Source organism: Dasypus novemcinctus, chromosome 23 (genome assembly GCF_030445035.2).
Source record: "Dasypus novemcinctus isolate mDasNov1 chromosome 23, mDasNov1.1.hap2, whole genome shotgun sequence".
NCBI lineage: Eukaryota > Metazoa > Chordata > Mammalia > Cingulata > Dasypodidae > Dasypus > Dasypus novemcinctus.
Window position 1 is genome coordinate 10,787,281 of NC_080695.1, and position 25,396 is coordinate 10,812,676.

General features: G+C 57.0%; 1 protein-coding gene across 1 annotated transcript in view; it reads left to right on the top strand.

The window, feature by feature from the left end:
• Positions 1-25,396, top strand: part of FOXK1 (forkhead box K1) — an 80,512-nt gene that overhangs the window by 33,865 nt on the left and 21,251 nt on the right. The window contains exon 2 of the mRNA XM_004453946.5: positions 23,943-24,128. Coding sequence (XP_004454003.2) covers positions 23,943-24,128 — 186 coding nt within the window. The remainder of the gene's footprint in view (positions 1-23,942; positions 24,129-25,396) is intronic.

Below are 25,396 nucleotides of genomic sequence, written 5' to 3' on the forward strand. Positions count from 1 at the left end.
TTACCAGCGTCCTGCCACAGCGTTCTGGCCGCTGTCGCCTGTCCCCTTTTGGGGAGTGCCCCGCCCTGCCTCTTGGTGTGGTGAGCGATGTTGTGTTGACCTGGGCACCTGGCGAGCAGGGCCGCAAGTCCTCGGCTCGTGTTGAGATCGCGCGCTCTAGCAGCTCCGCTCTGACACCGCGCAGTCAGGGAGGGGTCCCCGTTGCAGGACGGGCCGCATTACTGTTGGCTGGGGGGTAGGTCAGTCTCCCCGTGGGGCTAACGGTTCTCTCTGACCCCCTGTGGGGTGAATGTCCAGGCCGCCCTGGGGGCCCCTGCGGACTCTCGAGCTCTTGGCTCTCCACGCCGGGCCTGCGGCCTCGGCTGTGCAGTGGAGGGGGCCATGGTGGGCCGCCCTGGTGGTTCTGTGTGCCGCCACCAGCCTCCCCCCCCCACCAGTGTCCTCCCTGGCGCCACGGCCAGATCCCCTGGAAATGCCTTCTGTTGGGTGTGCGCCCTGCCCCTGGGCTGGGTGTTTTCTTCCTTCATCAGTTGGCGTAGTTTCCCTCCCAGAAGCTCTTGCCTTCCCTTCGCTACTTCCCCGTCTCTCTGCTGTCGTTACCGCTGGTGCTGGGAGGCTCTGGGCACTGGGCGCTGCTGTCCCGAAGCCGTGGCCCGCCCTCGTGGCGCCCGTGAGGCAGCTCAGCAGGACTCCGTGCCCTCGGCTCCGTGGAGGCCTCGCGCTGCTGGCCGGAAGCGTCGCGCGGCCCGAGCTCCCAAGGCCCCGCCAGAACTCCCCATCCCAGCCCCGAGCTCCGCAGCCTTCAGGGCCCGCAGTGCCGGGCGGCGCCTCCAGCGCCTGGAAGACACGGCGGCCCGGGACGACCACCTCTGCCCGTGGGCAGGCTGTGGCTGGGGAGGGTGGCTTTCACCCGTCTCGAGTTGTCAGGAGTCGTTCCGCTAAGCTCCGTAGAAACCTTCCTCAAGGGGGGACATCTGAGCACGGCCCACCCTGCACGGGGGTGGCCCCCCCCCGCTGTGCTGACGGACTGCTGTGTGCGCTCGGCCTGCGTCCCTGCAGGTGAGCTGGGCCTGCCCCTGCCCGGGGGGTGGCCGAGAGGCACGCCAGTGTGCGACGAGTGGCAGGGCCCTGGCGGCAGGCGGCGGCCGGGCCTGCAAGGACAGCTCGGGAGCCCCGGATGGAGCAAGGCGGGGTCAGGCGCAGCCTGGAGGCCAGGGCGGGGGTTGCCCTGGGGCTGCCACCCAGTCCCCTCAGTCACCACGAGGCTGGGGGACAGTGGGCCGGGACCAGGACCGCATGCCTCAGCCCAGAGCCCCTCCTTTTTTTTTTTTTTTTTAAAAGATTATTTATTTCTCTCCCCTTCCTACCCCCACCGGTTGTTCTCTGTGTCTATTTGCTGTGTCTTCTTTATCCGCTTCTGTTGTCAGCGGCACGGGAATCTGTGTTTCTTTTTGTTACGTCATCTTGCTGTGTCAGCTCTCCGTGTGGGCGGCGCCATTCCTGGGCAGGCTGCACTTTCTTTCGCGCTGGGCGGCTCTCCTTACGGGGCGCACTCCTTGTGCGTGGGGCTCCCCTACGCAGGGGACACCCCTGCATGGCACGGCACTCCTTGCGCACATCAGCACTGCGCATGGAGCCCCCTCTTCTTAACTTGCGTCCGTCGCCGTTCATAGTGGACGCGTTTGTACAGATCTCCTCGTAATTTACGGAGAGGCTCCCAGTGTGGAGTGTGCCAAGGAGCCGGGCTGCAGGCCGCGCAGGTGGGGAGGCGAGAACCAGGGCAGGCGTCGGTGGAGACACGTGCTCCTGCGGGGATTCAGTGATGCCGTTTGCACGCTTGAAGGGGGAGGGTGTAGGTCTGTACATTTTCCCCGAATCGGGCCTCAGGAAAAGGGGACAGAGCCGCTCTGCTGACTTAGCCCCCTACAGGTCACTGGGGCCTCGACTGCCCCCGCGGCCCCTCGCCACCCCAAGCAGTCAGCAGAGCACCGGCGTGCTGAAGGGTGGTGGCCATGACCGCCCTCAACCACATGAGAGCATCGATTCGACACTTTCCCAGAGTTTTTGCGCAGCAGCGTTGGGAAACCCCGGGGCAAGTGAAAACCGAAGTAAAAAGAGCCAGTAATACTGTTTTTGTTTGTTTGTGAGTTTTGCTGCTGTCACGTGAAGACTCCGGTGGCGACCAGCCCGCCGTGCTGGCTGCGGCGCGGCTCTTGGGGTGCCGCTGGAGCCCCTGTGCGGAGGCCACGCCTCGTGCCTCCTCCTGGCTTCTGGGGCGTGCGTGGAAGAGCTGGCGCCGGCTGCCCCGGGCCCTGGCCCTGCCGAGGGGTGGGGTGGTGTGCACTCGGCCTGGCTCTGCGCCAGGGTGGCCTAAGGCAGCCAGCAGCAACGTGGGCGCTCCCGCTGCGCCGCGGCGGCGCCCCAGCCTTGGAATTAGTTTCGTCTGAATTCGCACTCTAGCCCTTGGGGGCCGTGGCCATTGCCCTTAGCCAGGGCAGCCTTCCTCGTCTTCTTCCTCTGCAGGGGCTTCCCCGGAACCCGTGCCGGGCAATGTCACACCCCACACGGTGGCGACACCTGGGAGGCCAGCGGGGCTGGCCCATGGTGCGCACTGAGCGCCTGGCGCCGTGGCTGGAATGTGTCACCTTGTCTGTCGGTCTCCGTCATGGCCCTGTGCCGTGGCCCTACTCTGTGACCCTGTGCCATGGCCCTGCGCCATGCGGCTTCCAGCATCCTCTCGGGGACCACCTTGTTGTCGAGGGGTGACAAGCACGCTCTACCGGCCTGGGGGGCCCCCACGCCTCGGGAGCACCTGCCCTGGGCCCCTCAGCCTCGGGCTCCTGAGCCAGGACCCTGCTTGTGCCGAGCCCCCCCCCCTTCCTCTCCGGCATCTGGGAGATGTCCTGGGGGCTGGGTGCGTCTGAGCCCCCGGCAGTCGGTGGCAGGGCAGCGGTAGCGGCTGAAGCCCGGCAGTCTGTGCGCAGAGCTCCCGGGGTTCAAGGCCGGGACCCTCCGGCCTGGAGGGTGGGGCAGAGGCGACTCGGGGCTGGGGTCCCCCTCCACCGCCCCCAGCCAGAGAGCTCATTTTCCTCGCGCTCCTGACTAGGCGGTAAGATGGCACCTGGCTGGAAATGCCGAGCCCGCGAGACGCGGCGTGCGCTCGCGGCCCCCTGCAGGACGCGTCACTGGCAGGCACGGCGCTTGGCCGCCCCAGGAAGCTGCGCCAGGTCGGCGCCATGCCAGCGGGCCCTCGTCCACAGGATATTCCTGCTCTGCTCCAAAGTGACAAGTTCAGCAAACGATTTGTTGGTAAATACTGCCTGAGAACAGCGGCTCAATCTGTCTTGCGAAAGCCGGATTTTTGTTTTGTTTTGTTTTTTTGTATTTTCTGAGCTGATTTAATTTGTATTTTTCTTTCAAGGTCCATCTTTGAAGAATGTTGGTAAGTTAGGAGCTTCCTAAAAATAAGCCTGAAAAGCCCTTGTACTGCTGCTTGTCAGGTCTGCCCATCCCCACTGGGTTTCTGTAAACCTGCCGCTGCTTCTGGCAAACATGATTTTCCTTGTTGCTATGGCAGGGTCACCATGGGTACCAGAAAAATAGCGAGTGCTCGCAGGAACTCAAGAAGCATTTTGTGGGGGGAAAAAAAAAGAGAGAGAAAGAAGCATTTTGTTTCTCCTCTTCTCTCTTTTGGACAGATGTTCAAAAGAATTGCCATTAATTTCTAAGAAACTTAAGTGAGCTTGGTTTTCTGCATTTTAGTTTTTCAGGGCTATTTGGTGTCCTGGGTTCCTGATTCATGGGAGTGAAAATGGTAACAACATTGCAGAAGCAGCTCTTGTCATGCCGAGAGGCGATACGCTGGCGAATGGACGGTGCTGAGGCGTGGCCCACCCTTCCTGTTGCGATTCGGGGTGTACCGTCCATATTTGTTTTTTCTTCAGTAGAGAGCTCTGATTTGTTTTCCATTCTAAAGCAAAGCAATTTGGTTTTGCCCAGAATGTGTCAGGGACAGGAGGTTTGTGTTGTTTGTTTGACATGGCTCTCCAGCCTGTGTCACAGACCTCCAGCCACACCAGTTTCTCAGCAGACAGCCAGGCTGCTTCTGCGGTTTTACCACCAGCCTGAGCAGGAGGCTTCCATTCCCAAAGTGACCTCATTGTCCAAGATGGTTGCTGGAGCGCAGGCCATTCCATCCCATTCCAGGCAAGAAATGGGAGGAAGGCATGATGTCTGACCCCCCGTCAGGGACTTTTTCTCGAGTCCTGCCCATTAGGGAATCCTTAAGTGCAAATGAAACTTGGAAATGTGTGTGTAGTCTTTTAGCTGGGTCTGTGGCCACCCGGAAAACAATTGAGAAAGGATGGAGGGGGCCCAGATACTGGGTGGTGGGTGGGCGGCCCGCTGTGTGGCTGCGCTCTGGAGCCCGGCCTCCTGCGCCCTTTCCCAGGAGAAGCTTGCCGTGACCGCTTCCCAGGGCCACGCAGGTGACACACCAGGTGTGCTTTCACCCCGCCACCCGAAGGCACGCTCTTCCCACAGGCACCGAATCGTCCTCTGTGCCCATTTTGTTCCTTTGAAGTACAGGAGCTGCTTCTTTCGAATCAAAATCTTCAGACTTTTGCCAAAATGACCAGAGCCCCCGTAGAATAGCCGGAGTCCCCATAGAGTAGCCAGAGCCCCCCTTGGAATAGCCGGAGCCCCCCTAGAATAGCCAGAGCCCCCCTAGAATAGCCAGAGGCCCCCCCCTTGGAATAGCCAGAGCCCCCATAGAATAGCCAGAGGGCCCCCCCTTGGAATAGCCAGAGCCCCCTGTAGAATAGCCAGAGCCCCCCCTACAATATCCAGAGTGCTCCTAGAGTAGCCGGAGCCCCCCTTGGAATAGCCAGAGCCCCCCATAGAATAGCCGGAACCCCCTAGAAAAGCCTCCCTCCCTGCTCCCTTTGCTGTCGCGGAGAGGAGTGATCCTCAGGTTCCTGTGGCACTGCTTTTGTTGGGGGGGACCAGGGGGGTTGAGGCGTCCTGGCTGCTGCGGCCCCCAGTGAGAGGGGCCTGGTTCTCGTTCCTCTCGTTCCGGGGCCCGGCTGGGGAGCTCCCCCTCGCTGCTGCAGAGGAGCGCAGGGTGCACTTTCTCCTTGGCTCTGACCTGGGTGGCACCTTGGCCTTGGCCTGTGTCCCCTCTCCGTGTCCCCTCTTGGGCCTGACCGCCGGGGCCTGCCCTGCCCTCGGGCCGGCCGTCTTTCGCCTGCGGGGCCACATGGCTGCTCGGCGGTCCTGAAGCGGGGCCGGGCAGTTCGGGGTGTGGGCGCCGGTGCTGGGGGCCGCGGCTCCTCCAGCTGCGGGAGGCGCCTCCTCTCCGCCAGGTGCGGCCACGGCGGCTCCGCCCTTCCAGGCCCAGAGGGGGGGGCAGCTGTAGGGCCTGCAGACACAAGGCGGCTGGCGCTCCCCCGGTGATAGAGGGCCGTGGCGCGTGCGGGCCTGGCGGACTGCGTGCTGTCGGGCACGGGCACGGCGGCAGGGAAGACGCCGCGCACTGGGAAGTGGCCTGTGGAGGCGACGACGGCTGCGTGTCGGCCCGGGCGGCCCCTTCCTTGGCACCCCTGCCCTTGCTGAACTTGTCTCCTGCCCCGCCTCACAACTTCTGAAAGCGCTTTCTTGGCCAAGGTTAACAGAGCTGAGCTGGGCCTTCTGCGTGGCCAGGACCCAGGAAGTAAACACGCGGTGCTCATTTCTGCTTGGTTCCCTCCGCCCTCCCGGCTCAGCAGCCTCCTCGGGCTGAGCCTGCCTGCTGCCCACTCCCCATTGTTTGGGTAGGTGAAGCGTCACAGAGCCTTCTCCAGCATAGTTTAAAACTTCACCCATGCAGTAGGTCCAGAGACATGAGAGATTCTGGTAGTGCTTGGCGCACAGTACCTGATAACAGAATACATTAGTTTTAACTACTATTAATATAGCACCATTATTGAATTCCATGTTGAGGTTTATGCAAAAAAAATCCTTGTTGGTTCCAGTGTAGCGTATTCCTCCTTTGCTGCCTTGGCTTGCTGAGGGGACAGCCCTGTGCCTCTGTGTAGCCCAGGATCGGGGGTTGGCCTCTGCCTTCTCCGCAGGCTGGCTGGTGCTTTCCTCGGTCTCATTCTCCTGCCTCGGCCTCTGTTCTTAGATTAGATTAGTATCACAGTAGGATAGTACAGGTCATGGCCTACACCACCCCCGGGCCCCTCCCCTCCATCCCCAGCCAGCCCCATGGGGTGGCAGGGGACCGCTGGGCTCTCCGGGTGGCACCTGGGGCCAGCCCGGAACTGCTCCCTTAAACTCTGATGGGCCCAGAGGCTTAAATCAGCCCTGGCGCTGCCCTCCGCGGCACCGCGCTCTGAGCGCGTACGTGCCATTAGCACAGAGCAAGGGGCCAAGGCCCTGAGGGTCAGAGAAACCTGTAGCTGCTCTGAGGTTTCGGAAGGTGCAAAGAGCAGGAGTCCTGGCCCTCGGCCCCGTCGTCCCTCGCCTGGCACGGAGTCCGGGCAGCCTGTGCCGACGTGCTGTTTTGCTCTTGTCCTCAACCCCCCCCCCCACTGTGAGCACAAGGAGGCACGTGGTCCCGCGGGCGCGGCCCTGTGCAGGGCAGGCGGCCCCTCGGCTGAGAACAGGCCCGCGTCGCCTGCAGGAGCTCCCGGGGCTGCAGCCTCCAGGCAGCGGGAGAGGCAGGGGAGGCTGTGGGAAGGGGCGGGGAGCAGCCTGGCGCGCCGTGCGTCCAGCGGGCAGACCCTGCCCTCCCGCCGGCCGTCGGCCCGAGGAATGCCAGCGCCCAGGCCCTGCAGGCAGGAAAGCAAGCCGTGTGAGTGTTAGCGTGCCTTTCTCTCTCTCTCTTTTTTTTTTTTAACATTAGAGACCCTCTTTATTTATTTATTTATTTTTTCTCTCCCCTTCCCCCACACCCCACCCCTGTTGTCTGTTCTCTCTGTCTATTTGCTGCGGCTTCTTTGTCCGCTTCTGTTGTTGTCAGCGGCATGGAAATCTGTGTTTCTCTTTGTTGCGTCATCTTGTTGTGTCAGCTCTCCGTGTGGGCGGCGCCATTCCTGGGCAGGCTGCACTTTATTTTGTGCTGGGCGGCTCTCCTTACGGGGCGCACTCCATGCGCGTGGGGCTCCCCTACGCGGGGGACACCCCTGTGTAGCAGGGCACTCCTTGCGCGCATCAGCACTGCGCATGGGCCAGCTCCACACAGGTCAAGGAGGCCCGGGGTTTGAACCGCGGACCTCCCATGTGGTAGACGGACGCCCTAACCACTGGGCCAAGTCCACTTCCCTAAAGTGCCTTCTTTAATTAGCGTAGAGGGAAAGACAAGAAGAGCTCGGCTCTCCTCTGCAGGCAGGCGGCCACCCCGCCCCGTGTCGAGCACTTCCATCTGGTCCCCTCTCCATGGCACCGGCCCTGAAGCGCTGCGAAGTGCTGCTCCCATGACCTCCCACCCATCGCTTCCGGAGGGCCCGGCCTCTGGTTTTACGTTTGAGCCGTGCAGCAGAGGGAGTTGTTGAGCAGGGGCACTTGGTGAACGGGAGCAAACCCAGGAGAACTGGCAGGCCCCGGGCATGGGCCGCTCTTCAGTGAAATCTTAGATCTGGTGGAGCTCGGTGGCTCTGCTACGTGGTGATTCTGTTGATGTTTTAAGTCTGATAAAGCTCGGGGGACAGGAGGCCCTTGGGCTGGGGTCCTCCCTGCAGGACCCTCTGGGGGATTCTTGTCCTCAGGCAGGTTGGACAGTCTGAGGATCCCTCCCTGGGGGGCCTGGCGCCGGGCTCCTGGGTGGAGGGGGCATTTTGGAGGGGTCCTAGGAGCGAGGGCACATCTTCTGCCACAGCCTGGGGCCCCTTGGGGCCTGGGCCCATGGGCTGGTGTCCCCCAAGCCCAGGGCCGTGGCCTTCCCTCTGCCTGGTGCCGAGGCACAGAGTGGGGCGTGGGGACTTCATTCTTAAAAATTTAGGGACCACTGCCTGTCGCACTTGGGCTGTGGTGTCCGTTGAGTGCAGAGGCTTGAGCGTCCCGCAGTCTTTTTCCCGTTTTCCAAACAGAAGCAGGTTTTTGGTGTAATTATAAAAATAAATGAATGCATTCTCCTTATTTAAAAAAAAAAAAAAACTCAACCACAGAAAAATACACAAAGAAGAACATGAAGTCACTGGTACCAAGAGAACCAAAAGCACGCCTGGTCCGTGTCTCCCAGGACGTGGCCGGAGGCCAGGAGGCAGCCAGAGGCAAGCCCAGGGATGGCCACTGCGTGCCAACGCCCTCACACCCGGGCTCCCAGCCGCAGGGTCCTGTGACCCGCACAGGCTGGGGACGTGGACGCCCACGGCGTGGTCGAGGGAGGGCCCGGCCCTGAGGGGTGAGGGTCGGAGGCGCCGCGGAGGAGGCGCCGCGGAGGAGGCGCGCTGGAGGAGGCGCCGCGGAGGAGGCGCCGCGGAGGAGGCGCCGCGGAGGAGGCGCACTGGAGGAGGCGCCGCGGAGGAGGCGCGCTGGAGGAGGCGCGCTGGAGGAGGCGCCGCGGAGGAGGCGCCGCGGAGGAGGCGCGCTGGAGGAGGCGCCGCGGAGGAGGCTCGCTGGAGGAGGCGCCGCGGAGGAGGCGCCGCGGAGGAGGCGCGCTGGAGGAGGCGCGCTGGAGGAGGCGCCGCGGAGGAGGCGCGCTGGAGGAGGCGCCGCGGAGGAGGCGCGCTGGAGGAGGCGCCGCGGAGGAGGCGCCGCGGAGGAGGCGCCGCGGAGGAGGCGCGCTGGAGGAGGCGCGCTGGAGGAGGCGCCGCGGAGGAGGCGCGCTGGAGGAGGCGCGCTGGAGGAGGCGCGCTGGAGGAGGCGCCGCGGAGGAGGCGCGCTGGAGGAGGCGCCGCGGAGGAGGCGCGCTGGAGGAGGCGCGCTGGAAAGTTCTTTCTTTGCCTCGCACGTGACCAGCGTCTGCTGAGGTTCTCTTGGCATCCAGACTTTTGTGCTTTTCTTGGTGTGTCCAGGACCTGCCCCACCGGGGAAAATCGCTGCCCCTTCCTCTTGCCTTCCTGGCTCCAGCCCGTATCTCAGGTCCCCAGAGCCGCTCCTGCTGACCCGCACCTGCTGCCCCCTTGCCTCGAGCATCTCGGCACAGACCACTGGGCAGTGTCCTGGCACATCCGCTGCCCGCAGCCCCCTGTGTCCATCCTTTGGGGTGTCTTATCAGAATGCAGTAAGGACTTCTTAATAGAACTAGGTTTAATGTTTTAAGATTGTCAAATTCTTTGATTTGGGGACTTTATGTGTGAAAGTTTCCTTTAAAACCATTCCGAGTGGTCTTATTTTTCCTTGGAGTTTTTACCGCACGCAGAACCCCTGGTGCCTGCTGGGCTTCAGAGCACGGGCCTTAGGGAATGGAAATCGCTTGTGGGCCCACCCCGGGAGGTGCCCCCGGCGCGTGCCCGGGCCAGGCCAGGCGAAGGCAGGCAGGGGCTCCCGAGCACCTGGGGCCGTGGCTGGTGAGCCCGCTGGCTGCCCGGCCGCCCACGGGGTGGCCACGAGACACGGTGCACGCGGTGAAAGCTGGACACTTGTGGAGCATGCACCAGCCTTCTCTCCGTTCCTTAGAGGACATTGCAGCCACATCCAAGGGTGTTTGAAAGTAGAGGGGTCCCCCGACCACAGCGCTGACCCCACGGCTCATAACCATGGTAACTGACGACTGCCCCGGCCATCCGGCCACCACTGCTAGGGGACCTGCCTCGCCCCGAGCGCTGCCATCCCCTCCGGAGAACCGCCTCATGCCCGCCGGGAGGACAGACGGACACACTGCCTGACCTGGTGCCAGCCAGGGGCCCGAGAGCCCGCCGCCCGCCACATCCCAGCAGGAGGAGGGCGCGGCCCAGGCGAGACCGGGCTGCTCGGTTCCGGAGCCTGGGCCACCCAGGTCCCGCCAGGTCTCTGCTCCGCGTCCATGCTGTCGCCAGCCTTGGCCGCGCCGCTCCCTGGGCCCGCAGGTGCGCGTGGCGTCAGGCGTCAGGCGCTGTGCCGCGAAGGGCCTTCCGTGCTCGGGCTGTTCCCTCCACAGCTCGGGGGAAGCAGGCTCACACCGGGAGCCCCGCAGGCAGGTGCCAGCGGCCGCGACGCCGTCCCCACACCAGGCCTGTGGGCCGTTTTGAGGTTTTCAGCAGAAATGTAAAATAAAACCCGAAGGAAAATCCGTCCTTTTGAAAACCCCGGAACGAGGCATGCGCGGGCCTCCCTTCCCAGCCCGCGCCTCCGCGTCACCGCGCTGGCGTGCCGGCACGCCCCCTCAGCGGGGCTCTGGAAGCTTCCCTTGCGATCTGGAATATTTTAATTTTCACTGGTCAAGTTTTTAAAGGATAGTTATATTTGTTAAAAATTTTGCTTGAGCTTTACCTTAAGATCTGATCACCGTCGTGCGCGCCTCTCATCGCGAACACCCTGCAGGCCCGTGTCACCGCCTCATGGCAGGGTAAGGCCCAGCCTCGGGCAGCCCCGCGCGGCCCCGCGCTGGCCCCTGCACTGTCCCCGGCCTGCGGCGCTGGGGCCAGAGCGGGGGCACCACGCCGAGGGCGGCGGGTCCCGAGGCCCGGCCTCCGCTGGCGCCTTCCCAGGGCCCCGGCGGTGCCCGCCAGGCGAGGAGGGCTGGGGCCCAGGGGCGGACCCCGCAGCCAGGGCCCAGTCGCCCCCCGCCACGGGCCCGCCCACCGTGGGCTAGCACTTCGTTTTCAGGGCACTTTGTTGTTAATTTTTACTTCAGCTCCAGGCCTCGCTTCCCAGGGAACTGCTTTTAAAACCCTCCAGGGTGTTCCATCGGCCGAGCCGGGTCTGTGGTCCTTTCAGACCAGGGGTTCTTAACCTTTTTCTGTTCCACGGACCCTTCTGCCAGTCAGGGGAAGACCACAGACCCCTACTCAGAATGCAGTGGCGGGTAGTTTTATGCCACTCAACATCGCCACGTCTTTAAATTACATTTTAGGATTATTCAAAATTACGTTTTACAACTTTCCCATAATTTCAATACCTGATAACGCAACGCAGTTCAACATCTGTTCAAACGGTCATTTTCGGCAAACATTTAGAAATTCGAGTTTTCCCATGGTGTCATAAAACCATCTCCACCATCCTTACCAACCTATTTGCGGCAGTTTTCCACTTCATTCAGAGCTCGCCTCGTCAAAATAGCAACCATACTAAGTCCACACCGTACTGTGTATTAATTAATAAATATATCACACTCGCACCAACACGTCCCCACAAGAAAGTTCTGAAATGCATAAAATTACAAAGGAAATCAGTTACATAATATTGAAATGCAGTTATTGAAGGTAAAAAATCACGATATAATATTATACATATGTGTTTCTTAACACATTAAATAACATAAAAAATATAGGAAAGTTAAATTTTGTTTTTTAAAGTCATGTCAATGTGCAGACTATTGTTTATCTTGAGTAAGAATGTTAAACTGTGGTGTAGTGTTTGACAAGGCAACCCGCATATCAGGTTGAACATCTAATTAAGTTCAAGTTTTTTGTTTTTGTTGTTACAAGTGTTGAAAATTCTGATTCACAAAGATAAATTGTTGCAAATGGAATGAAAGCTTCCATAGCGAGCCTTACAAGAGGAGGAGAGGCTTCTTGCAGGGAGCACCGGGATTCTCCAAGACTTTTTTGAATTCTCCAATCGTGGAAAGTTTTTTGACCTAAGATTAATGAGTTCATCTTTGGTTAAGTCAACATCTTGCAGACAGTTTATATCAGAAAGGAAAGGATTGCAGATCCTTGGTTCGATTTTCATGCCATCAAGGTAGAAATAACCTTTAAGAATTCTGTAATGTTTCCAACCAAGTGTTTGCGGGTATCTCTTTCCCCAAAAAATGGCAGAGGATTTTGTACTTCACCTCCACCTTGGTAAAGCACTTCCTCCAACACTGCAAAGTGTGCAGGAATGTCGGCCTCTCCTCTCCTTCCCCGTTGCTAACTTAGCAGGGAAGCTTGGCTGGCCTCCACAGGGTGGCTTCCCGACCTTGAGGGGAAAGATTTATCTCATTCGTTTCCAGGTAAGCCAACCCATGGATAAAATCCTTTCTTTCAAAATGCTCTAAGAGCAGGTTTTCTTTTCCTTTAAGAAAAAAGTGAAGCTTCTGCCCTTAGTTGAAATAAGCACTTGAAAACGTGTCCTCCTGAGAGCCGTGCACTTCGGCGTGGTAGAGAAGAGCTTCACGTTCTTTCCCATTTCTCGACGAAATCTTTTAAAATACCATGTTTCAGAGAACTTATTTTTGCAAAGTTGCTAACTTTTATGGCCGTTGACAAAACTTCTTTCGGGGTTGGTGGAAGAGTCTTGGTTGCTGGTGCATGTCTGTAAAAAGCAACGAGGAACGACTCCCTGAGCAGCTTCTTTTTTTACTCAAGTAGCAAAACTAAATGTATTACCAAGCATCTCAGGAGCTCCTTCATTGCAAAGAGAAGGGTGTTTTTCTTTCCAGTAAAAGTGTTGTTTGTGAAAAAATCTTTTTATCATTTCGAAAACATCAGCTGCCTTCATAGTTTCTGAAAGAGACTCCTCACAAAATCAGAATTCTTCTTTGATGGTGTCAGCATGCACGTAGCAAGCTAAAACAAGGAGCCGGCTACATTGAGAGAGGTCTGTGGTTTTGTCCAGTTGCATGCCGGAGGGGAATGACGAGGCTGCCAATTCCTGGGTGACCTGCTTTAAAATATTTAAAAAGACACATGAGCTATTCTAGAATGCATTGCATCATTCGGCAAGGAGCAGTCTCCAGTCCTTCCTTTGCTACAGTCCACACACCAATTCAGCCATTTCCGCGCACGTGGCTCTGAAGTCTCTCCAGTAGTGTGGGGCTTCTTTTTCTTGGCAATCCAGTAAGCAGTTTTATAGGCTGCGTCAAGCAGAGGCTTTCATGAAATGGCAAATCCACGTTTTGGAAGTGTCTCTGCTTTTTCGAATTGGGCTTTTTCCCCACACACACCAAAAAAAACCCACATCTTTTGATGCATTCTCAGCATGGATAGACATGAGATGGTCTTTCAATTTTGCTGGCTTCATACTTCCATTCACAAGAATTTTTCTGCACAAAAAACACTGTGTTTTTTGAGTTCCATCACATTCCTTAATACAAGTAAAACCAAATAATACATGACTTTCATCATACTTCCCTTCCTTCGACATTTCAACTTAAATTAGATCTGTAAAATAAAATACATAATTTGACAATTTTAACTCAGTATTTTTTTAAGGTTTTAAGTAATGGTTTGATAAATATGCATATAAATAAGTAATTTTTAACTCCCAGGTAGAGTACAACAGTAAATTTGTGTCCTTTCTGGAATTCGGTGCCTCTCCTGGAATTGTGTGTAAAGTTGCGTGGATTTCAGAACCTTCCTAGATACATAGCGGCAAATGAAAAACGAATAATGCGTGTGGACATTTGCAGACATCGCTAGGACCACAGCTGGTTACGTGCCACAGCATCTCACCTGAAAGACATGCACGGCGATTGCATGGAGCGACACACTCGCGGTGGGTGTGCCTGATTTATACTCGTAGCCAGCGTGTCTAGTCACGGTAAGGGTCACCTACTTAAGAAAAGTTATGAATTATCATTTCAGCTGACCAGATTTGTAAAATTTTAACAATCAATGAAAACAACTTACCTACTTTCACTTATTTGTTAACAAACAATTGTAGACAGGGAAATACTTGACTGTGACACAATCACTGGCAACTGAAGTGAGAGTGACGACCTCACCGTCTGGCGGCTGGACCACTGCTAGGCGCTGAGCCGCCAGCACAGGTTAGGCAGCGAACAGATACTAACAGATTTCTCGAGCTGGCGGGAAAAGCACGTGCATTTTCTCTGCGCAACAGAGGCAGCCATGTTGTCGGGATAAAATGTGCAGGCGTCTCTGTGTTCGTCACGTAGGACAATTTCGGTCGTCATTTCTCGTGTTTCCTTCAGCGTGATCGGTTCCCTAAAAACGCGGCTGATATCACAGTTAACACGTTTTCAACACGAGGGTCTCAGTCAAAATCACTAATACTCACACAGCACGTGTTGAATGTGTATTTCAGGTGTGTTTTGTTTCATGAGGTTGTATTTTTCGCTTTGCATTTATTTTTTGTTGTAGTTACATTGGTTTTAACTGTGCGGGGTAAAATTTTCTACGTCTGTAACTTGTGCCGACCCTGTGATTTTTTATCCTCACAAAATGGCATCTTGCCCTTCCAGAGATCAAAGCCACCACTCGGGAGAGCTCCTTCTGTTTGTGCTGAGTCTGTGTTGCCAACTGCGTTGCACGGCAGTTTGTGCATCACAGGACTGTGATCGCATGTGATCCAGCGTCCAGTCTAACAACTACCGTAATTTTGAAGTATAGACAGGCATGAGTGATTTTTCGAGATATGCAGCACCTGTAACGTGACATGAAATGAATATTGCTATAGTTTGTCGCATACATCCGTAAGTGAAAGAAATGCTAGATTTCAGTTAGAGGTCAGAGAAATTAAAGATGGTAAGTTGATTTTTGACCCCCTGGGGCCTGGTGGACCCCGGGTCGAGAACCCCCGATTTAGATGCTCTCAGTGGCCCTGTCCCGCTCATCCCCCACCCGAGCCCCCGGCAGCCTTCGTGTAAGCTGGGTGGTGGCGCTGGCCCTTGCCACTGGGCCGCTCCATACCCAGTGTCCGGTTTATGGGCCGCTGGTTGCCCCGACGGATGCCGGCCGCTCGGGAGGGGAGAGGCGGAGGAGACGCTCCTTCCCCTTCAAGGCCACGACCCGTTCGCGTCCCAGCCCAAGCACGTCCCCCGCGGTGGTCCAGCCAAAAGGCCATTGCAGAAGGAGGCGCCGGATCCCGGGCACTTCCCTCTCTGCCTCATCCGCCCCTGGCCACTGGGGGTTGTGTGTCCCCTTCTTCCAGCGACTCAGAAGTGCTCGTCCCGCCTTCCCAGGACACGGTCCAGAGCTGCCCCCCCCCCCGCAGCCATTCAGAGCCCAGGTCTAAGGGGCCCCGTGGTCCTGTGACCTGCAAGCGAGAGGGACAAGCCACGGCTGCGTCGTGCGTGCGGAGTGGAGGCGGGAGCCCTGCCAGAGCCCCCTGCAGGCCCATCTCCTGTAAGAAGCCACATGCGAGTGTCGCTGTGATTTGGTTTATGCCTTTTGTGTGCTGGTTCAGTCCTCTGGCGTCTGGTGTGGCTCGGGTGCGGCTCGGGCGCGGCATGGGCGCGGCAGAGGGGCAGCGGCCTTGCACTCTCTGCTGGGGCTGGCTCCCCTTACCCGGACGAAGGGCAGCTGCTTGAGAAGGGCTGGGCCCCTGGGCTGCAGCCGTCTGCCTGGCCAGCCGCCCGGGGGTCGCGGGGAAGCCTGTGTGTGCAGGAGGCTGCCGGGGCTCCGGCCTGCTCCCCGTGGCCTCGTCCCCTTGGTTTTAAACGTGCTGACTGCACTATCCTGCTGCTGGCCAATGTGGCACCCCATAGCGGTTGGGAAGCGGCCGAAGCCACGTGGCAGCGGCTGAAACTCCCTGGAGATGACAGTCCTTGCGCGAATTTGTGTTTCTGGACCCCATGGCTTCCCCGTGTGAGCTGGGCACCCTCTCCGGCAGTGTCCTTAGAAGGGGGGTTCTCTGCATAAGAGCTAGTCGATTATTGTTGATTTCAGGGGCTTGCGCTTTACTCTGGACGTGCCCGCTTCCAGGACCAGCCTTTGACCCACGGGTGCAGCGTCCTCGAGCCCTGGGAGGGTACAGCAGTCAGTGCTTTCTACTGCGCCCGGGCTGCTCGCGCTCAGGAGGGGCGCGTGGAAGCCGTTCACCAGCGGCTGCGTGTGGCGGGGAGGAAGGGGCGCCGTGCCTGGTGGCTTCCTGGGGACTCCAAATGCCAGGCCTGCTGCGCTCGGGGACCTGGCTGGGGGAGGTCTGGGCGCGGGCGGCTCGTGGCGGGGGCTGTGCAGACTGGTGCTCGCTGGCTCCTTTCTCGAGAGAGGAGGCCAACTTTCTGCAGGATCGAGGAGGGGGCTCAGGGACCGCTCGAGGTGGCGCTCTATTGTGCCATTTTAAAAACCTCCAGGAGCTGTCCCGTGTACCTGCTTTTCTCTTTGGTTATTTCTCCGATCTGAAGTGGTTAATGGAGAGTTCGCTGAGCTGCTCTCAGGCCCCGGCAGTCCCTGGCTGGCAGGGCAGGTGGCAGCTTCCTTTCAGAGGAGATGGGGTGAGCGCCTGAGCTCCCCGGTCCCCGGGCTCGAGCTGCTTCCATGCATGGCCCACTGACCACCACTGGGCGAGGCGGCTCGCACCCAGGAGCCTGTGGCTTCCAGGGGGACCCAGGAGATGGCCAGACCCCAAGTCTGGGTGCTGTAGGGCTAGACCTTTTTTAAACAGGCTGTCCAAGGTACCTCGCATACCGAACAGGAACTCACACTGCACCATGCGGTGGTGCTTAGCATCCCAGGTACGTGCAGGCGTCACTTGACCCCAAGCATCCCTCACCCCTGGCAGCCCTTGACCCCTGGCACCCCCGGCCCCTGTGGTGCGGCCCAGCGGAGGCTCAGGTGGGAAAGGGAGGGGCAGGTGTAGGGTGAAGAAGGCCTGTTGCCCCTGGATGGCTGGGCCCAGCGGGTCTGCTGACCTCCTGAGAAGCCCCCATGCTGCGCGGGGTCCACAGCCGAGGCCAGGACGCTCAGCGGGCACCGGCTTCTCGGGCCCTCAGTCCAGGGCCTTCTGTGGGCCGGGCCTTCACAGCTGAGGGCCCTCTTCCCTTCTGACTGGCTATGGTCAGCCTGGTGGCCGTGCCATGTCTCGACCACGTTGTAGCACCGGGCCTTTCACGTAAGGCAGAGCCTCGTGGGCAATGTGGCTGCCAAGTGCACCTGTGGCCGTTGATGGGCCATGGAGCTCTAAATACCTGCCGTCATCGTGGTCTTCATCTCCCTTCGTTAGAACAGGTGTGCGTGTGCCTGTCGTGCCTGAGTGCGTGTGCTTGAGTGTGCGTGTGCCTGTGCGCATGTGCCTGTGTGCATGTGCCTGTGTGTGTGTGCCTGTGCATGTGCCTGTGCCTTTGTGCATATGCCTGAGCATGTGTGCCTGTGCCTGAGTGTGCGTGTGTGGTGTGCCTGTGTGTGTGGTGTCCCCCGGCTCCCCTGGACAGGGTCTGCCTGTGCAGTCAAAAGCCGAGCAGGGGAAACGGACTTTGGCCCAGTGGTTAGGGCATCTGTCTACCACATGGGAGGTCCGCGGTTCAAGCCCCGGGCCTCCTTGACCCGTGTGGAGCTGGCCCATGCGCAGTGCTGATGCGCGCAAGGAGTGCCGTGCTACACAGGGGTGTCCCCCGCGTAGGGGAGCCCCATGCGCAAGGAGTGCGCCCATAAGGAGAGCCGCCCAGCGCGAAGGAGGGAGCAGCCTGCCGAGGAATGGCGCCGCCCACACTTCCCGTGCCGCTGACGACAACAGAAGCGGACAAAGAAACAAGACGCAGCAAATAGACACAGAGAACAGACAACCGGGGGAGGGGAGGGGAATTAAATAAATAAAAATAAATCTTAAAAAAAAAAAAAAAAAAGCCGAGCAGCCTCTGGCGCTTTGGAGCAAGGTGGGGTGGCTTTCTAGCTGGAAGACTGTGAGGAGGTCCCTGCTGGGCTGGGCCTTGGCGAAGCGAAGGGATGTGGAAGTGGCTGAAGTGCGCCCTTGACTACTTTAAAATGACCTTGGGCATAGAGGTGATGCCGGCGATGCGTCCCAGGCCCTCCAGCCTGCCCTGGGCCGTTGAGGCTCCCCGAATTCTCTCACCCCTTGACCTCCTCTCCATGACAGTTTTCTTGGTCTTTCCTTGTCATTCGTGACCTTGACAATTTTGAAGAAAGGTCACTGGTCCGACTATCCCACAGCTTGGGTTTGGCTGGTGTTTTCTTTGGATCGGACTGAGGTTATGGACTATTTGGAAGAATACCGCAGAGATGCACCATTTCAGGGGCATGTGATATCAACGCGGCTCAAGGGGACCTTGACTCTTGTTGAGATGGTGCCTGTGGGTCCTCCACTGTAAAGGTACTGTTTGCCTCCACTGGTTAGAAGGAAGCCGCTCAGTCCAGCTCATACGTTCAAAGAGATGGGAATTTAAGTTCCTCCTCTTGGAGGAAGGAGTATCAAAGAATTTGTGGCCTTATGTTAAAACCACAACAATAATTTACAAATATCTTGGGAGAGATACTTTGAGTCTTTGAAGGTATCCTGTTTGTCCTTGAAGTTTCACCAACTAATTATGCAGTTTATGACCAACAATTTTTTTTTTTATTTTCCCTCTTCCCCTCCTCCCGCCCTGCAGTTTTTGCTGTTTGTGTTGTCTTCTCTTCTCATTTTCTACTCTAGGATTCACTGGGATTTGATCCTTTTGATGTGCCAACATCTTGCTGCGTGACTCACTTGCACAGGCACTGGCTCACCACGTGGGCACAAGCTTGCCACGCAGCACGCAGGCATGCCTTCTCTTCTTTTTCACCAGGAGGCCCCAGGGATCAAACCCAGTTCCTCCCATATGGTAGGCGGAAGCACTACCACTTGAGCCACATCTGCTTCCCCCAACAATTTTTTTTTTAAGATTTATTAATTTATTTATTTCTCCCCCCCCCCCCCCCAGTTGTCAGTTCTCTGGGTCTATTTGCTGCATGTTCTTCTTTGTCCACTTCTGTTGTGGTCAGCGGCACAGAAATCTGTGTTTCTTTTTGTTGTGTCATCTTGTTGTGTCAGCTCTCCGTGTGTGCGGCTCCATTCTTGGGCAGGCTGCACTTTCTTTCACACTGGGCGGCTTTCCTTACGGAATGCACTCCTTGTGCATGGGGCTCCCCATGCGGGGACACCCCTGCGCGGCACGGCACTCCTTGTGCGCATCAGCACTGCACATGAGCCAGCTCCACACAGGTCAAGGAGGCCCAGGGTTTGAACCGTGGGAAGCCCGCTTCCCCCAACAATTATTTTTAATAATCTATCAGCTAGTAACTCGATTAGGTCCTCCTTCAATTTTGGTGAAAACACATAATTGGGAACCACCTTACTCTCAAAAAGATTTCGATTGTAACAGTTTGATATTATTGATGAATTCCAAAAAGAAATATTGGATTATGTTTGTAAACTGATCTTTTCCTCTGGGCATATTAGATTATATTGGATTCAGAGGTTTACTTGATCAGTAATCAGGTGAAACCTCTTGTGCCAGTAGGGCACAACTAGGGTGGGTGGGGAATCACAGATAAAAGGCATGGCAAACAGTTAGAGGGTTCTTAATGTTGGAGTTTTGATGTTGGAGTTTGGTACTGACATCTTAAGCTGGAGTCCTGGGAAGTAAGCTCACAGAGGAAAGAGAAGCCAGCCCCAGGAAGGGAGGAACCCAGGAAGCCTGAACCCTCGCAGACGTCAGTAGACATTTTGCTCCAACACGTGAAAATAGGCTTTGGTGAGGGAAATAACTTATGCTTTATGGCCTGGTATCTGTAAGCTCCTACCCCAAATAAATACCCTTTATAAAACCCAACCCATTCCTGGTATTTTGCATCAGCACCTCTTTGCCTGACTAATACAGAATTTGGTACCGAGGAGTGGGGAAGGGTTTTTGCAATTTGTGAAATGCTGAAATGGTTTTATAAATGGGCAATGGGTATTTTTTGAGGAATTGTGAGATGCTTGATGGAAAAGGCCTAGATTGCTTTGAAGAGACTGTTGATAACAATATGGGTGGTAAAGAGACTTTTTATAATGCCTTAGAAGTAAATAATGAAACTATTACTGGAAACTGGAGGAAAGGTGATCCATGCTTTAAAGTTGCAGAGAACTTAGGAAGATTAACTCCTGGTGGTTTATGGAAGACAGAATTTGAAAATGGCGAGCCTGGGCATTTAGCTGAAGAAATACCAAAGTAAACCCAGAGAATGCAGCTTGGCTTCTGCTTGCAGCTTATAGCGAAGTGCTAGACCAGAGAGAGATGCTGAGGACTGAACTGTCAGGCACAAAGAAAACAGAAACTGGTTCTGGAAATTCCAAGCCTCTAGAAATCAAGCTCCCAGATGAAAGTGCCCCACTGGAGGACTTAACTAAACTTGGAACTTGTCAATCAGGATTGAAGATACAGTTATCTAGGAAAGACTTGTGGAAAGTCATGCTGTCTGATGGCTTGGACCCCTGCTTCCTGCATGCCAAAACAACTGACTTTTTGAGAAAACTCTATGAACAAAACCACTGTCAGCCTGGAATGAAAAGGGCCTGGAGAGGAGAGACTGAAGGAAAAACCGCTTTAAACCATGAGAACCCTGGAGGCTGAGACCTGGAATGAGGACCTCACCTTGGGCCAGGAGAGGAGCCACCCATGTGGACAGAGAGGGTGAGCTTCCACCAGCAGCTGAAGAGGGCGGATGTTCCCACCCAATGTTCTGGGAGAGTTTTGCTGCCCCAGGGTGCAGAGAGGGTGGAGACATTCCCCAAGGATTAGGGCGGTTAAGGTCAGCACCCCCAGGTCTGAGAGGGGTGGACCTGTCCCCCGTGGATTAGGGAAGGCCAGGTGGTCAGCTCGCTGCTCTGAGAGGGTTGAGTCTGTTTGCCAAAGATTAGGGGGAATGTTGTCTTCACATCACTGCACTAGGGGGGTTATGACTCTAATCCAAATTTTGGGTAAGGTGTGGCAATCACCCCAGCAGTCTTGGAAAGTGAGGTCTGGAACTTGGTGGACACCCAGATGCTTGATGAGGGTGGAGCTTAGAAAATGGCCATTGGGCAAGCGTGTGGAAAGGGTGGGTTCCCATAGGCACCAAGGAGAAGAAACCATTGAGTTAAGAATGACTTTCAGGGAAGCGGACTTGGCCCAGTGGTTAGGGCGTCCGTCTACCACATGGGAGGTCCACAGTTCAAACCCCGGGCCTCCTTGACTGTGTGGAGCTGGCCCACGTGCAGTGCTGATGCGCGCAAGGAGTGCCCTGCCACACAGGGGTGTCCCTGCACAGGGGAGCCCCATGCGCAAGGAGTGTGCCCCGTAAGGAGAACCACCCAGCGCAAAAGGACGTTCAGCCTGCCGAGGAATGGTGCTGCACACACAAAGAGCTGACACACCAAGATGACGCAACAAAAAGAAATACAGATTCCCGTGCCGCTGACAACAAAAGAAGCGGACAAAGAACATGCAGCAAATAGACACAGAGAACAGACAGCTGGGGTGGGGGGAAAGGGGGAGAGAAATAATTAAATAAGTCTTTAATTAAAAAAAGAGAATGACTCTCAGACTGAAATTCAGTGGAGATGCCCTGCAGGTTTACTGAACTGTACAGGACCCATGACTCCTATTTCCTTCCCAATTTCTCCTTATTGTAATGAAAATGTTTATCCTTTGTCTGCCCATTTGTATATTGGAAGTAGATGAATTGTTTTGTAAGTTTCAGAGCTCTATAGCAGACAGGACTCTGCCCCAAGACAAATTGTATTTCTTTAAATTGATTGTGATATGATTTAGTACTTGCATTGTAACTGATTTAAGGTGTTTTTTTAAAATATTGTAAAGTCTTTTTGGAATTCAGAGAGCATAGTGTAGCAGTTGGATATTATTGATGAATTCCAAAAATAGATATTGGATTATATTTGTAAACTGATCTTTTTCTCTGGGCATATTAGATTATATTTGATTCAGAGGTTTAGTTGATTCAGTAATCAGGTAAATCTCTTGTGCCAGTAGGGCATTGAGCCCCCACCCTTGGTGGGAGGGGACTCACAGATAAAAGGCATGGCAAAGGATAGAGTTGAGGGTTTTTGATGTTGGAGTTTGATGCTGAAGCCTTAAGCTGGAGCCCCGGGAAGTAAGCACACAGAGGAAAGAGAAGCCAGCCCCAGGAAGAGAGGAACCCTGAGCCCAGGAAGAAGCGAGACCCTGGAAGGGAGGAACCCAGGAAGCCTGAACCCTCGCAGCCATTGGCAGCCATCTTGCTCCAACGCGTGAGAATAGACTTTGGTGAGGGAAGTAACATGCTTTATGGCCTGGTATCTGTAAGCTCCCACCCCAAATAAACACCCATTATTAAAACCAACCGATTTCTGGTGTTTTGCATCAGCACCCCTTTGGCTGACTAACACACCCACCTACATCTTCTCAATGTCTTCTTTCTTTTTTTTGTTTTTTGTTTTTTAGGAGGTCCCGGGGATTGAACCCAGGACCTTGTTCATGGGTAGCAGGTGCTCCAACCGCATGAGCTATATCCACTCCCAATGTCTCTTTCTTCTGATGGTCTGTGTGCCTTGGAGCCACGCATCCCGGTTGGGGAAGGGAGCCTTTCTTTCCTAACTGGAAGAAGGGTGTATCGTTAGGCAAACTTTTTTAGGAAATAGGCTCTCAACATTGCTCTCCCCACAACTGTTCTGGCCTTGAACCTGCAGGGGTGTGTGTTCTGGAAGCTGTGGCTCTGTGTAAACGACCGCTCCAGCGATTTCCCCGGCCAGTTCCTCCCACCCTCAGGCTCCCACTGGGCCAGGCCTCCTCCCTCCTCCAGGCGCCCGGCCTCCTGCCTTGCCCGGGCTCCGCTCTCATTTGCCTCTTCTCACAGCCTCGGGCTTGACTTTCCAGCACCTCCAACCCTCGCTCCTGCCTCCCCGTTTTGTCTCACCTGTGCATGAGCTCTGGAACAGCTGCCGGGTTCCGTCCCTATGGGAGGCGTTTCGGGGTGCTCGGAGCAAGGGCTCGTGAGGCGGGCACGGCAGATGATCACTGCTGGGCGGGGCGGGTGTGCTGGGTGTTCGTGGAAAACGAGCTGGTGATGCGTCTGCAGCGCTGGCCACGGCACTCTCGTGGCCCTGTCTGCGTGGCGATTTCCTGTCTTAGCCATGACGAGGCTCAGCGTTCACCCCCGAGGAAATCCGGTTGGTAGCTGCGCCACCTTCACCCTCACCCTGCACTGCCCGTGCCAGGCACGCTCCAGAGACCCTGCCCTCTGACCCCAGAGCTGCCCGGAGCTGCTCCTGAGCCGCGGGGCCTGCCGCAGGCCTTTCCCTCCCCCCTGTTTTCAGAACCAGCCCGAGGGGGGTCAGGCACAAGGTGTGCTTGTGCACATCTGCGGGGCGGGAAGGGTCTGCTGTGCACACAGGACCACGGAAGACGGAGCAGCGCGCCGCCGCAACGTGGCCGCCACACCGCCCACAAAGCCACCAAGAGGGCACTGAGACGTGTGCTCATACACGTTATTTCGGCTCCCTCTGACCCCACCCCCAGATCTTTTTACAAACAGCCTTTTGTCAGCAGTCATTGCGGGTAGCCTGTGGCGGCTGCAGCTTTCGTTTCTTTCTAAGTCGTGCAGTTGGCAGCTTATTGGGGAACTGCCAGGTGTACCGGGCGGAGGATGGCCAGGCTCCAGTAGCCGGAAGTTTCCTGGAGGCCGCAGGACTTGGGTGTCGTCCGGCTCCTCTGAGCACGTGCGCATTGGCTCCCGGGGCGTTACTCGGCTTGTTTGCACATAGTCGTTTGCCAACAGGAAGACGGAGGCCCGTGGGTTTTGAGCCCAGAGGCGAGTTGTGAGCCAGCCTGTCCACTCTGGGCTCGTCAGTGTGTCTGGTAGCATTGCTGCCTTCGGCTGGCACCGTGCCCTCTGGGCCGGGCAGCCTGGGGCGCCCCGCGCTGCCCAGTGGTGGCCACGCCGTTCAGCTTTCCAGAGGGCGTTCTTGTGTCTGCAGCAGCCACTGGGTGGGCCCGGCCCCGCCGGGCAGACTTGGCTTTGCTGTTGGCATCCCCAGCAGAAGGAAATCGGCGTCGGCGCCCGCGGAATGCTCGTTCAGAAGTCCCTGGGGACAGCAGGAGCGGGGCGCCCCGGGCACACGCGCGCAGAGTGCCTGGCAGTCCGGCGAGGAGGGGCCGAGCGCCGGCCTCCCTGCAGCTCTCCGCCCTCTGCTGATATGCCGCTTTCCCTCCGTTGCAGGTGTACCTTCCGGTTTCCGAGCACGGCCATAAAGATCCAGTTCACGTCGCTGTACCACCCGGAAGAAGCCCCGGCGTCCCCGCTGCGGCCCCTCTACCCACAGATCTCCCCGCTGAAGATCCACATCCCTGAGCCCGACCTGCGGGGCTCGCTCAGCCCCGTCCCCTCCCCGACCGGCACCATCAGGTGAGCAGCTGTCCTGGGCCCTCCCAGGGCCGGCCCGGGAGAGGCAGCAAGGCAGGGGCTCCCCCGCTGTGGTAGGAGGTGGATGCCGGAACTCTGCACGCAGAGGGAAACCTGGAGAGGGTTTCAGGTCCGCCAGGGGACCTGGCCATTTCCACGTAAATCTGTGCCGAATTCGCTGATGAAGTGGAGACTCTCCACCTAATTCATCACTCCTCCCAGTTGGAAAGCGTGTAGAGTAGGGCCGTTTAAAGCAAGCACAGTTAGGATTGTTTTCCTAAGGCAGTGAACACATGTGAAAATTCGTGTGCCAGGATTTGGTGAACGCTGTTTTTCTAAATTTCATTTGTGGAATTTCTTCGAGAAGTTTTGCGATAAATCTAGATTTTGAAGAAAGGAAAGTCCCTCTCAAATGCTCTTCTCCTTCGCATATTAAACTAAGGCAAGTCCTGGGGAAGTTTCAGGGTAGGAAGTGGAGAGAGCGCGCTCCACTTGCCGAGCGGCTGCGCAAGTCCTTCGCCCTGCGGCGGCCCGCGGGCTCCGGGAAGCGGCGGGAGTCCTTAGGCGTGTTTCCCGTTTTGTATTGGAGGGTAGAAGTAGAGGCCTAATAAATAATAAAGTGTTCTTCCGCTTCGTGGAGGATGTCCTTCCACAAACCCGGCCATCTCCTCTCCCGCGTGGCCGTGGAGGACACGGGCGCCCCGCACGCCGGCGCCAACGCCTCCGCACGGGCGAGTTGCTGCAGATCCCCCACCCCTGCCTTTGCACCATCGCGAGGAAATAGCTGGGACCTCACCCCCCCCAGGAGGGCCTCGGGCTTCTCGGCCACGTCGTGAAGCCCCCGGGGCCGCGGCAGCGTGGAGCTGGGCTCGCCCTGTCTGCAGCCTCGGCAGGGGGAGCCGCCCACCCCCAGACCTGGGAACCGTTCGCGCGTGGAGACGCGTCAGCCTTCTCTGCTCCTGCCCCCTGGCACCGTGAGAGTTGGACTTTCACTTTTTGTTTTCCTCCGTGGGCTTTCATTTGCATCTGGGGTGCTTGGAGTTGGCCTCCTTTTGGCCAGAGCCCTTGGTGGGTGCCCTTAGCTAGTGGAGGGCTCCCTGGGAGCTGGACCGCGTCCCGGCCGGGCATGAAGTCATCAGCTCCGGGCAGGCACTGGCGCCTTGCCGGGCCCAGCGCCCCTCATCGCAGCCCCAGCTCTGCAAGCTCCTCCTCCTCTGCAGTGACGGGGGCGAGTGATGACAGCTCTTACTGAGAACACGTCTACGCAGACC